Source organism: Chenopodium album, chromosome 19 (assembly GCF_948465745.1).
Source record: "Chenopodium album chromosome 19, dcCheAlbu1.1, whole genome shotgun sequence".
NCBI classification, from domain to species: Eukaryota; Viridiplantae; Streptophyta; class Magnoliopsida; order Caryophyllales; family Amaranthaceae; genus Chenopodium; species Chenopodium album.
Genome location: NC_137852.1, coordinates 7,092,181 through 7,105,433, shown reverse-complemented (window position 1 = coordinate 7,105,433; position 13,253 = coordinate 7,092,181). Strand labels below are relative to the sequence as shown.

General features: G+C 34.6%; 2 protein-coding genes across 2 annotated transcripts; both read right to left on the bottom strand.

The window, feature by feature from the left end:
- Positions 1–220: 220 nt before the first annotated feature.
- Positions 221–4,985, bottom strand: LOC145594507 (uncharacterized). Its single transcript, XM_081650815.1, has 6 exons — positions 4,743–4,985; positions 2,950–3,077; positions 1,585–1,688; positions 1,370–1,457; positions 1,150–1,211; positions 221–723 (listed from the first exon to the last, which is right to left on the bottom strand). Exons 1-6 carry the CDS (start codon positions 4,853–4,855, stop codon positions 571–573), a joined length of 648 nt encoding a protein of 215 aa, XP_081506941.1. The 5' UTR covers positions 4,856–4,985; the 3' UTR covers positions 221–570.
- A 909-nt stretch (positions 4,986–5,894) lies between these two features.
- LOC145594506 (sulfite exporter TauE/SafE family protein 3-like) lies at positions 5,895–10,458 on the bottom strand. The gene is made up of 12 exons (XM_081650813.1): positions 10,074–10,458; positions 9,398–9,557; positions 8,883–9,083; positions 8,729–8,793; positions 8,279–8,306; positions 8,111–8,178; positions 7,933–8,019; positions 7,726–7,776; positions 7,389–7,610; positions 6,801–6,894; positions 6,486–6,626; positions 5,895–6,168 (listed from the first exon to the last, which is right to left on the bottom strand). Exons 1-12 carry the CDS (start codon positions 10,290–10,292, stop codon positions 6,083–6,085), a joined length of 1,422 nt encoding a protein of 473 aa, XP_081506939.1. The 5' UTR covers positions 10,293–10,458; the 3' UTR covers positions 5,895–6,082.
- Positions 10,459–13,253: the final 2,795 nt, after the last annotated feature.

The window sequence follows — 13,253 nt, the reverse complement described above, 5'->3', positions numbered from 1 at the left end:
GTCACAATTCTAATGAGTCATGTAATAAAATCGAGCTTGACTAAATGACTCGAGATGTTTCACTAGATAAGATATGAAGAACAAGAACTCCTAATATGACTCTTGCTCTATCAATCCCAGCTTAAAAAAAGAAAAGAAAAATAAAAAACACCAAGGACACCAACCCGGTTAAACACGAGTCAAGTCTCAAGATACAAAGGCTATCAAATACCCTAGTTAATGAGCTTAATAAAGCATTTCCAAATAACACACAAACCAAAATCAAATCCATCACATAAAATCTTTTAACAAGATTAATGCTGTCATGAACAAGAGGGAAACCATGATGAGACTCTCAAGTTACAACATCAATCTTTCTATCCTCCTATACAATGCAGCCTTTTCATGATCATCACAATAGAGTTACATGATTAGGAGTCTTCGATAGACTGATCAGACAAAGGTAGATGTGATTCGACCAACCCACACAATTGAGAAGCAGCAGAACCAGTGACATGTGTACAAGCTCACAATTAAAATGCAGAACTTCGCCGCCATATTTTCATAGGATAGAAAGAATCTTCAATCACTTCACATGAAATCCTCCTCTAGCTCTTGCAAGGATTTCTCACCTGAAGCTATCTGTTTGTTAGAAGTCATCTTGTCAGATACCATCAAATTCTTGTAGCTTCGCAATTCTGCTACCCTCTCTTTCTCTAGCCTGTCCATTTCCTCTCGACGTTTCTGCAAAGCATCAAATTGAGCATTAGCATTAGCTGTATTGAAACAATAAACTATCACAAGATTTAACTTTTGCCCAAATAGATCAGAAAACCAGGTCAAAAAGACTTGTCTTGAATTTCTAAACCTTAATATAATTCTTTTAAAGTCACACTTTACCCCATTCAGAAAACAGTGGGATTACATGTGCTCTCCACATATTATGATAAATTGTTTCAGTGTAGTTACAAGGCCCAGTGCTATTTTCATACACATGACTGTGGCCATACAAAAACACTGTTCCATTACATTTGTCCATCATCTAAATAAAACAGTGATTAATATAAATTCTAATCATGAACAAGGAAAAACTAAAGAAAAAGCCACAGCCTACATGCCAATATATAAAATAGAGCGACAATGTAAACAAGGAGGGAAGACTGGACTCACCTTTTCTCTAAGCTGAGCCTTTCTTTCTGCCTTTTCAGCAGCACCATATGCTTCACGCTCAGCTGCATGCAGATAATTCACATAATATTACACTACTACCCAAAAGAAACAGAGAATAAAAGATTGAGAAAGAAACAAGAGGGGGTGAAGGGAAGAAAGGCAGTATTACCAAAATGAGACCGTTCGAGTTTAACAAGGCAACATGTTTAGATTGTTTTACCTTTAAAATCCGGTGTCCTTTCCACCTTTGTTCGGTTCAGCCTATTAACGACCTCATTTATTCTCTTTTCTACACGAACAGTGCGTACCTAAATTGACAATAATCAGACTGTCATTTTTTTATCAATAATATCCGTACACCAGTAGCTTGATAAGGCAAGTTCCTAATCGGGAAAAGAATCAACAAACTTCAAGAAGATAAAGGTGAGAAATTACCATTTTTGAGTTGTGGAAACCAACTTGGCCAACATCCATGGAAGCAGTTTTCTTCAAGTTGGCCCAGGGGGTGTAAACAACATCAATGTTATTCACCTTGTTGCCTGTAGCATTGCCATTGCAATGAATGTCAGCATACAAACATCATGTATATGCCATTTCACCAAAAAAACAAAATAGCTCATAAAAAACGCCCAACTCAGTTAATGCAAATGTTGTGAAATGCAAGAAAAGTCAGAATCCTCATATTGAGGCAGCTTACAGTAAAATGCTCTAATGAAATTCTGAAAATCAAACCTCAATAATACAGTAGTCTAATTACAGGATACTAGCTTAAAAAAATGGACTACACTGCCCAGTCCGATGAGTAAGCCATTCATAGCCTGTTCATCTGGTGTGATTGGGGTTCAAGGATCAAACAAACCAGGAAAAACTGTCCTCAGAGAAGCAAAAACGGACCAAAAAACTTTTAAAAATCAAAACCTCACCATCATACTCCAAGAAACTAATTTTTCAAAATTGGAATCAAACAGGCCAGTTAGACCTAGTACTTTTCACCACATTAAACATTAAAAAAAAAAAAAAAAAAAACCCTTTTTTGGGGTTGCTGTAAACATACTTAACTTGGAGCGTTATTCTAACTGACTCCTATAAGTGCAAATACTAAAATAAGACACCCTTACGTCATACAGTAGTTTATTATTCCCAGTGACACCCAGCCTTTTTGAATCATTCAAATATTTCATTGGTAGTTATTCATACAAAGAGGAAAATTGGCTACAATTAAAGTACTGGAATTCCCATCATTAAAATGTATTGAGTTATCAAGAAATTTGTACAAAATAATATGAATCTCACCATGAAATATTAGATATATATAAGTATTTTTTTAAAAAACCTAATTTTGTAAGAAAAAAAAAATATTGGTCTTCTCCCAAATGAAAATTTAGCCTATACATCCAGAGTAATTAAAGGGCAAACTTTGGATCATGAAGTATTATTAAGATGTCTTGCTAACATGCCCTCTACTTGATTGCTAACAAGTAGCTACTATGTGCCTTAAGGCTCTATCATTAATAGTCTCTATGCAATTGCATGAAGAAAGTTCTTACAAGTCATTCCCTGCATACCCTACCCCATACCCCAATCCTAGTCTCAACATTGAAGTGAAAACAATGCAGAGAGATGTAACAATAATGATATTGTACACCATGGAACACACGGAAATTTAGGTTGATAAGAATTCCTCCGCTGGGAAGGAGAATAGCTTTCTGCCTTATGGAGACATGGAGTTTCTCCAATAAGATCAGTTCAACATAATTATTTATTGATGAACAAACACATTATGAAGGATTTTGGACTTGCCTTGGATGGAATTTGCTTTCACAAGCTGAGCACAGTCCTCCAACAGAGCTTCCGATATGCTATCCATTGTCTGACCTCTATTTAATCTAACATAGACATGGGCCGAAGACATTTTGTCCACATGGAACCTGGAAAAAACAAAATCAGCAATTTGGCTAAATCACCCAAACTGTGGGTGAAGTTGTATTGGCCAGGCTGACCAGACAGTAAAATGTATGAGTGGGTAATGTAAAAATCTCAAGGTGCACTAAGGCGATAGAGGTCCAGCTCAGGCGTGCCTCTTTATATGTGATTTGCCTAGCTAAAAAAAATAGCATTGTACTCCATTCTCCTAGAGCACAGGCATGCCTCTGTTATACTTAATTATACAGTGTATGAGTGCTTTAAATTTGTAATAATAATAATTGTATTAAAAAGCATTCATATTGGTGCACACAAGTGAATATTATGCAATATCCTCCACAAATCAGATTTAGCCCCCATAACAAACTAACATTGCCACCTAGTTTATATTTTCATTAAAATTTAAAAATAAAATAAATAAAATAAAATAAAAAATAAAAAAAATTTGATATCCACTTTGACACCTAATTCTGTTGTTCTACATTTCCTGAAAAAGTTGAACCATAGCATGGAAAATGTATCCATCAATCTTGCCTATAAAGGAAGAAAAAAGAGAGAATTCCTCCATTCCATAAGACAGCTACATTTGGACTTGTACACCACTCCCCTTTGACCATCTATTATGCTTTATACATAAGAAAAAAATATAGTCAAGGGAATTTTTTTTTTTTGGATTCTTCTCTATACAATCTTTCAAGATATCAACTTCCATAACTTATACTTGTAGATAATTAGTGATACGTCAAAGTTGCCCTGGGAAATGCGAAACTCTACAGGTAGCAATATTTATTGAACATAAAGTATTAAACAGGAGTATTGCCAATATCATATAATCTTCTCTCCCACCATCCCATTTTCTTAGGCTAACTAAGCTCCTCCTTATGAAAGAAAGGTAGTTTGTATGAAAACTGTGAACTAAACAAATACTCCATTACTTTGGAGGCCTATTGAATACTTAATCCAACTCTCCAAACATGAATAATCATCGATATATTATCTCTGATCTAAGAAAAAACCCATGCTGATGTCAAATCACTTTGCTCTTAGCTAAGGTACAATCTTTACAAATTTTCACTCAACAGTGATCAGCAAGTACAGATAATTCATTTAGCTCACTTAACTGATTGCACAATTTCTTCTTCAAATGACTTCTTCACATGGTAATGACCTTTTATCCATCTATTGAAGCAACTTAAACATCAAGATACACCAACTACACAAAACATACTCTTCATAAAACATAATTTTCATTAACATTGAGTAATTAACACATCATTTAGCGCGTATTGACCAACATAACAATAACAAATTCTAATAACATCTTCCTATCAGCAAGCAAAGCCTCCAAAAAAACAGCAGTTTTGATTGACAATTCCTCACCCAAATCAAAGAAACTTCCAACAAAAAATTTGCAGACTTTAATGGTAAAGAAAGTTAGTCAATTTCCCATTAAAACCTAATTCAAATCAAACCCATGTCATAACTACAGCATACAAGTATAAGAAAAACCCTAAATTGACAAGAAATTGAACAGTCAAGGCATTGAATAAATCACAAAATTGATAATTTCAAATCAAATAATCCAATTTCAACAAAACCCATCAATCAAATTTCTGAAAAAACCCAGAAAAAACATTATAATTAACAATTGAATAAGAATAGAAAGGTACCAAATATCTTCAGGAAAGCCGTATTTGATGAGTTCTTCATTCTCGAACTTATCAAGACCCATGAAGATGGTGTAATCCCCAGCTTCGGGTCGGGCCTTGAAGTAGAACACCATCTTCTTCGATGGATGATTCTCTCTCTCTCTTTCTCTCTCCTCTCTTTCTCAATTATCGCACAGAGGTAGGAGAGAGAAGAAGAGAGACAGTTGAATGTTAAATTAAAAAAAGGGCTAATTTCGAAACAAACGATTTTACAGGGAAAATAGGCACAACCCCAGGAATCCGTTTGGCGTACGTTTTTGTTTATTCCCCGTGTTTTCTCACTTTGGTTTGAAAAGATTGCCTTTCGTACGATGTTTCGGGTTGTTGCTTAAAATTGCATGATGTAAATTATGACTACGAAAAAATTAACTTGTTAAAATAAAGGAATATGTAATCAATTATAAAAGAACGTACAGCATTTCAATGATATATTTTGTGTATAAGAAATGAAATTGTATAATCAACATATGAAATTCCATGATACTTAAAAAGTCAAGGTCGTTGTAGAGTTTTTTGACCATTTAGGTGAGTTTTTTTTTTGGTTAATGTGGACGACTTTAAAGAGGATCATTGGTTAAGGGAAGTAATGCGTGATGCATGAACCGTTTTTAGGAAATAAAATAATTAAACGTGCGTGTGATGCTTTGAGTTGTTCAGCGTCCTACATGAGGCGAGTTGTTAAGTATGAAACTATGATATGCGGAGTCAATTTGGCTACTTGATTATTACTAAAGAATCTAAAATTGTAAGCATTAGACAACTTGGGGAATTATTATGAGAACATGACCCAAAAGTTGTTCTTATTCTAAATAATTTCAAAAGTAGGATTTTGTATGAGAAGGTGGACAAAAGTTTTCCAAAATGATTTTAGTGCAAATACAGGGGAAAAAAATAATTATGTTAGCAGCTTTATAAAACCTTTCCTTGTCCTTGATTGACTCTTCCTTGTACAGAGTACAGCTCAAGGAGAACAAAGATTTTCGCGTATAATCCATCAGAATAAGCATAGTTAAAACAGAAAATAAGAGGATACAATTATTCATCAGAGTTGCTAATGTAGATCTGGTGACTGGTGTTATTACAAGGAGCTACTCGTAATAAAGCTTTTCAAGATGATCTTCAAAATAAATGCTACATACAAATTTACAATACAATCTATACATAAAGAATTGGTGTTTTTGCAAATACGAAGTATAAACATTGCTCTAAGATAATAAACACTACTGTTATACAAATTGTGTAACTGATTATAACAACACGGGGCATTGTTATCCCCGAAAAACAATAAAAGCTTACAAGTCTTATGCCTTGTACTTGCAAAGATCTTCAAATCCCATGTATTCATGTCGTTGAATCTTTCCAACTATGTTTGAAATGCCAACTCCACCTACAAAATAGAGCAATGTTAATGATGGAAGTCACTTCAGAATTCCTGTTTCTGAGTTCTGACCATAACATGCATATACAAATCTAGTATCTTCACCTGAGAAACACTTTTATAAGAACTTTGTGAGCCTTATTCCAAACTTTATTTTCCTTCTAAGTCTATTGCACTTAACTCTTTTTAGTTGCGGATTGCACTACTGGTCTCTTTGAGCTAATTTTCTTTACATGAACTTAGTGGCCCTTTTCTAAACTTAACAGGGTGAAAAGAACAAATCCTTAGAGCATCATAAGGGCTAAATAAGCACGAATAGAGCTCACCTAGCGAGACAGCACTGATGAAGATCGTGAAAGCTAGAATGAAGATTATAAAGGATGCCCTCCCCATAATAATTATCAGCTTTCTGACAGCATGTTGTCCAACAAAGGCAGCAACAGTTGCCACAGCCATAAAGTAAAGTGCTGTAAGAACAATCAGATAAAGCTTATTAGTATGCAGAAAAAAAAAAATAGAAAATACTAGTTTGAAATCAATGCAAGGAAAATAATTTAGACATAGTAGAAAGACTTCAAAGATCAGTAATTTAAAAGACCTTGTGTCTTTTGGATAAAGAAGACTAAAAGGTGCTTGCTTACCATAAGGGACAGGAAAACGTTGAAGAAGGTAGTACTCTATAACAGACATGGAGGCAGAAAAAGCCATTGCAAAGGTAGCAGTAGCACTTGAAACCTGCAGAATGTATCAAAGATTACGATTCCCACTTAGCGATACTAACAAATAAGAAAAAAAACTTAAGAAAAAAACTTAAGTCAACTTTTGCTAAAGATCAATCACATCAATTTTTGCATGATATTTAAACAATATAGATAGATATCCAAAGTACTTGTTTACGAGTGATTGCTTAGTATGAATAACCATACCAGTGCTTCATCCATTTTGACTACTCGTTTCAAAAGCTAACTCAAATGGCCAGCATGTAACTCATTCTCAAAAGAATCTTTAGTCATGATTCATGAACAGATCCAGTATACAAGCAATTCATTTATTCATTAGTTTGAGGTGAAAGGAGTCATGCCATATCACTAAATTAGACAACAGAATGCCACTTCTTCAATGGACACAACAGCATCTTTAGTTTTCCATGAAATATCTTATAAGAATCTATACCTCTTAAGCTGGAATATAGACTAAGGACTGTTACATTATACAAGAAAAAGTCTCACCTGAGGAGGGATTCCCAGCTCCAAGAACAAGGGACCCAAAATAAATCCACCACCAAGGCCAAGCAGTCCACCAGCTATACCAGCCAAAATCCCATAACAACAATACATGACGAGCTGGTGGACTTTCCACGTAATGGATGCATTTCCTTTGGATGAGATTATTCTTCGTCCATTGTACAGGCTGACTGCTTCATATAAGGATACACCAACAGCAACAGGTAGCTGGAACACAAAAAAAGATCATTTAATATGCTTCACCGAGCAAAAGAAGGATCAAAAGCTCTTGTCATACATAGTAAACAAGAAGAGAATAGTTAATTGGATGCATAAAAAATACCTGCAACAAGTTCAAAATCCAATAGGCTGTTGAACAAGTAGCCGTAGTATCCTGTTCAATTTATTTGTAGAAAAGTTAGTAATTAGATATACTATAATATCAAGAGGACCATAGGAAGACCAGCAAGTGAGAAACTCTGCTTGAAACCCCTTTCCTGCCAAATTACAGAAAGACAATATATAAGATAGATCTGGAGAATAAAAGGACCTTAACAGTCTGCAGGACAAGAAATGACACCCAAACAAATGCAAGGAGACCAAGATCCCTCCAGCAGACATTCTTGACGGCAGAAACCTATATTAATCATATCTTCAGTTAAAGAGGTAACAATCATAAATTAGGTAAAAATTTTAAATTAGGTGTCTGATAGTTAGAAATTACTCACTTTTGTTTCTTTACCCTCCTTGTTTGGGCAATCAGGAAGGGGCTTATATTCCACTCCACCACTAATACCTGCTCCCAAAGTCCCAATATCAAAAAGAAAGATGAATAACCAAGATATTGAATCAAAATAACCTTAAAATGCCTTTAGTTAAGACGAATATTAACTAACCATTTGAAGCCAAATACCTCATAGCTTCCTGAAAACAAATGCAGCTAAGATTAAGAAATTAAAGGACATTGCAACTTAATTAATAATAACAAAAGCTTCACCCCTCATCAAAATTTATGTGAACCTATTCGAACTTGTCTGAACCAACCTGAACGAATTATGACTTATTATAAGCTGTAAAATGATCTTTGTAGCCTTAAAGCACTTGTCAGGCCGAAATTTCCTGAAACTTATCTTTATAGGGAGAAAGAACACAGCCTTAATATTTCCTTAACACTTTTCCAGCTGATACGTCATAAAAAAATTTAAGCAAAATTGGATATTATGATTAAGAACTCATGAAAATCTAGCATGTACTCCGTGTTATACTATTATGTTCTGGCTCCTAAGTGATACAATCAAATAAAATGAAAACTGATAACTGCACAAATATTAATATGGTCCAATCACCTGCTTCATCATCGTTTCTTTTCTCCAAGTTTCAACACCCTTAAAGAGTGCCTTCATAGATGTGCCTATAGATAGGCAGCTCAGAATCAGGCTGTCATGCTATCAGCACAAAAATATATACTTGTAAAATCAACTAGCAGCACCAAAAAATTACCTAAAAAAATAATGATCAGCAGGACAGTAACCATCCATTCAGCAAAAATCACATTAAAAGTAACACCAATACTTATTCCCAGCATAAGCATAGGCTGGAAAAGTAGAGCTAAATCATAATCGATGATTGGCATATCAAGTGTTGGATGCCTTAGATTCAGATTGTAGTACACAGTTGAGGCTGCAGCACCCGTTATCATACCTGAAGATCAAACAATATCACTCTAACATCATATTCGACTCCCACGATACTACGTACCATATTATCAAACAAAATTAAATGAAACACTGTAAATGCAGAAAGGGGTAAACAGAAAATTTCTGCCTGACATTCATCTTACAAAAACAGTCAAATACATAATAATAATCCAACCAAGATTCCATAGAACATTTCTACCAATTCTGGATATTCTATTTTGGCATTTTTCAATTATCAACAAACCAACTGACAAAGCAATATAGTTTTACTTCTTCACACAATCTATGACAGACAATATAACAAGGTTAAACCCTTACATTTGGATATAGCAGTTGCAGATTTTGGATCAAATCCAATAACAAGACTAAGCATTGGAACAAAAATCCCACCACCTCCAACACCACCAACACTTCCAAATGCTGCTCCACAAAATCCAATGATTGACCCCACAACAATTTGCCACCCAAATTTAATTTCCTGTAAATTCAATAATACAATATTATATACAAAGTCAAAATTCAAAAAAGTTAATGCACAGAGTATTTACATAACTATTCATATTAAACCAATATATCTGAATTGTTACAAAAAAAACCAAATCAGTTAAGCACACCTACTGTGCAACCCAACAGTAGATGTCTACTAGCTTATACCTTATAGTTAGTAAAGTCTTATGGGTTTACCATTACACGATATCAAATCCCGTTTACATCATTGACCCACCAGTCCGCCATAAAAATAAAACAAAAACCTGTAACCCAGTTAAAAACCCTTTTTTTGGGTACTTTCTGAATTGCAAAAATTCCATAACAAATGCATTAACACATGATTCAATATTCTGGGTATCCACAACAAAATTAAGATAAAAGTGTTAAAAATAAAAAAGGCATATAAATTCAATTAATTCAAACCAATTCACTAATGTTAAAAAAAAAAAAAAAAAAAAAAAAAAAAAAAAAAAAAAAAAGTGTTGACTTTGTAAGTGGGTTTTACCGGCCAAACATGTTGGTTACCAGATTGATCAGATTGCCACAATAAATTGAGAAATTGGGAAAGAAGATGATCTGAAGTTGAAGTGATGGTGGAATAGATAATCTGGGGTTTTAGGGTTCTTGTCACAGCAGAAGCCAACAAGAAGCTTAAAGCAACCACTGAAATTAAGCTCAAAATCTTCCATTTTGGTAATCCTCCAAATAATTCATTCATCATCATTCTATCCAAAATATGCCCACAAATAAAAAAAATAGCTAAAAATAATAATCAAATAATTTTGGACAAAATATTTGTGTGTCAGTGTATGATGTGAGAATGGATATGGAATACGTAGTAGAGTACTATAGGTCTGTAGTAGGCTAAAGGAGTAGAGCCGTGGAGGACTATTTAACAATTCGATAGTTTGCTGAAATTCAATGGTAAGCATACCATGTCAACAAAGACCAAACACCCACTATACCCCACTTAAATAATTCCAACTTTTAGGGCTTGTTTGACAATGTTTTTTGTTTTCAGTTTTCAAATTTTTTGAAAACAAAAAACCAAAAACAGAAAAGAAAAAAAAGGTGTTCCTACTTTTCTGTTGTCAGTTTTTTAATTATTAAGATTTTAATAAGTTTGACTACTTTTTGATTCATTATATGACATATATCATATTATTTGAAAAAACCAAAAAACAAAAAACCACAATGATGCAAAACGAATCCTTAGCGATTTATTTCAAAAAAATTCTAACATTTTAGTATTATCGAATAATCTCAACGGCTCAACCTACCTTTAAAGGTTTCAACCAATCAATGACGATTTAAAGGTCTATTAAAAAATAAAATAATTACAAAAAAGTCAAACACCCCTGCCACTCCCCCTTTCTCCCACCCCTTCCCCCTCCCCCTTTCTCCCACCGTAAAACCCTTAGCCCAATCCCTAACCCCATCACAAACCGGCCGCCCGCCCCCTTTAACCGCCTAAAACCAACACAGCTGACACACTACCACATCGGTGACTGGGGGTGTTTGGGTTTCTCTTTTTTTATTTTGCTGGACCAACCATATGCTGACATATGGCTTTTAAATAATCAAAAAAAAAAAATCCTTTTAGCAGGTGATTTGTTATGGGGGATGTTAAATACCGCCGTCCAAATTTATCGCCACCGCCATCATTTCAAGCAAACTGACGATTTTGCCCTTATTAACTTTTTTTTCCATTTCATTCTCTAACATTAGCCCATCAACCAAAACCATGTCAACCACCACCTTCTACACCGTACAGCTACAACGACAACGAAAGTCAACGAGAAATGGATGGTGATCGAGGTGGCTCGACAGAAAAAGAATCGGGGGTCAACCGCAGCTCCACGGTAACCGAATTTGACCTACGGGACGGTAACCGGATTTGGGCTCCGGTCACCGTGGACGGTAACCGAATTTGGACTCCGGTCTCCACAGTCAACCGGAGGACAAATCCGGTTACCACGGTCAACCAGAGGTCAAATCCGGTTACCGTCCATGGTAACTGGAGGTCAAATCCGGTTACCAGAGCCCAATTAAAAATCGGTCAGTTTTCTTAAAAAAAAAATTAAATATGGTGGCTGGTAACTGGAGGTGAAAACCGGTTGCCCACCATGGTAACCAGAGGTGAAAACCGGTTACTGGCTGCAGTCAACCGGATTAGGTCGCCGGTTACCAGTGCTGGCAACCGATTTTCACTTTCGGTTACCCGCCACCTATTACATAAAAAAAATAAAATAAAAAAACAAATTGGAAACTACTTACCTCATTTCCACCCATTCCGCTGTCGAAGTCGCCACTGCTGCCTGAGCTCGCTGCCAATTGCTTCCCGGTAATTCTCAAATATGTAGTGGTCGTGTGGTAAGAAAGGTGAGTGGTTGGTGTTTGAGGAGAGAGAAAAAAAATAAGGCTGAATAATGGGTTTGGGTTTAATAAGGGCAAAATTGTCAGTTTGCTCGAAATCATGGCGGTGGCGATAAATTTGGATGGCGGTACTTAGCATTTCACTTTGTTATTGGTACCGTTAGAGGCAAACTCATATCAAAAGTTGGGATTATTAGTCCATAGTTGGGATTATTCAAGTAAATTGCCTAAATTTGACATTATTAAAGTGATTTTTTTTTTTAACTACTAATTGCAATAGTTTGACTAGACACATAAATCGAGACACAACTATAATTACTACGTATTAGTATGTTTAATTTTGTATAAATATATTTTACTACTCCTAAGTAAAATATTGGTATTATAAAAATAAATAAAAAAAATTGATCATCTTGAGTAATTACTACAGTAATTAGCTTGAAGGGAAGAAGCCAACAGCCCATTGATGTACTTGTTTATTAATCTACACAATCTTCGTATTTAAAAAAAAAAAAAAAAAAAAAAAAAAAAAAAAAAAAAAAAAAAAAAAAAAAAAAAACCTACTGTATAAACAATTTATGACCATTGATCGTCTTGTTAATTTCTCTTGTTGAAAGTGCACCTTCTAAGATTGTGTTTTCACGGTAAATAATCATATGAAATTGAAACAAACAGATTACATTACCATTAAGGCATTAATGTATTGTTTATTGAAGTGATAAAGATTGATAAGTAATAAGGTTTTAAATCAAAGTGACAATTTATAAGACGATAACATAGTTTCAAAGCACACAACAACAACCATAATCAAATGAGTTAATGGCTCCATGACAAAAATGACCTACAATAGTTTCTCATTGTGCCCACCTTCGATTAGTAAGACACGAAGTGACAGCTCTATTATTATAAGTTTATGTTACATGAATATTGATGTATAATGTTTAATTTCTAGGTTAAGCTTATCTTTGGTACGTGGTGGTGGATTAGAATGACTAAGGGCCTGTTCCCATTTACTGAACTAAGCTGAACTGAACTGATTGGAGCTGAACTGAACTGAACTGAGCTGAAATGAATATTTTATGAGAGAGGGATATTAGGAGCTGAACTGAACTGATTGGAGCTGAACTGAACTGAAATTAAGTAAATGTGAACAGACCCTAAATGAGTATATTAGTACAATTGTACAATCATTTTGATTTGGTTGATACTCGTACATGACACTCATGATAGACATGTGATACGTTTCGTCAAAAAAAAAAAAGTTGATATAGCATGATTAGTGTCCGTTTACCTTCTAAGTTGGTATTGT

Excerpts from the sequence above, each read along its gene's own strand:
- LOC145594507 (XM_081650815.1), bottom strand. The coding sequence starts at position 4,855 with ATGGTGTTCTACTTCAAGGCCCGACCCGAAGCTGGGGATTACACCATC. Across the intron at positions 1,212-1,369 it reads AAGGACACCGGATTTTAAAG|CTGAGCGTGAAGCATATGGT; the intron begins GTAAAACAATCT and ends ATCTGCATGCAG. Across the intron at positions 724-1,149 it reads AGGCTCAGCTTAGAGAAAAG|AAACGTCGAGAGGAAATGGA; the intron begins GTGAGTCCAGTC and ends GATGCTTTGCAG.
- LOC145594506 (XM_081650813.1), bottom strand. The coding sequence starts at position 10,292 with ATGATGATGAATGAATTATTTGGAGGATTACCAAAATGGAAGATTTTG. Across the intron at positions 8,020-8,110 it reads AGGAGGGTAAAGAAACAAAA|GTTTCTGCCGTCAAGAATGT; the intron begins GTGAGTAATTTC and ends TGATTAATATAG. Across the intron at positions 7,611-7,725 it reads GGATTTTGAACTTGTTGCAG|CTACCTGTTGCTGTTGGTGT; the intron begins GTATTTTTTATG and ends TTTGTGTTCCAG.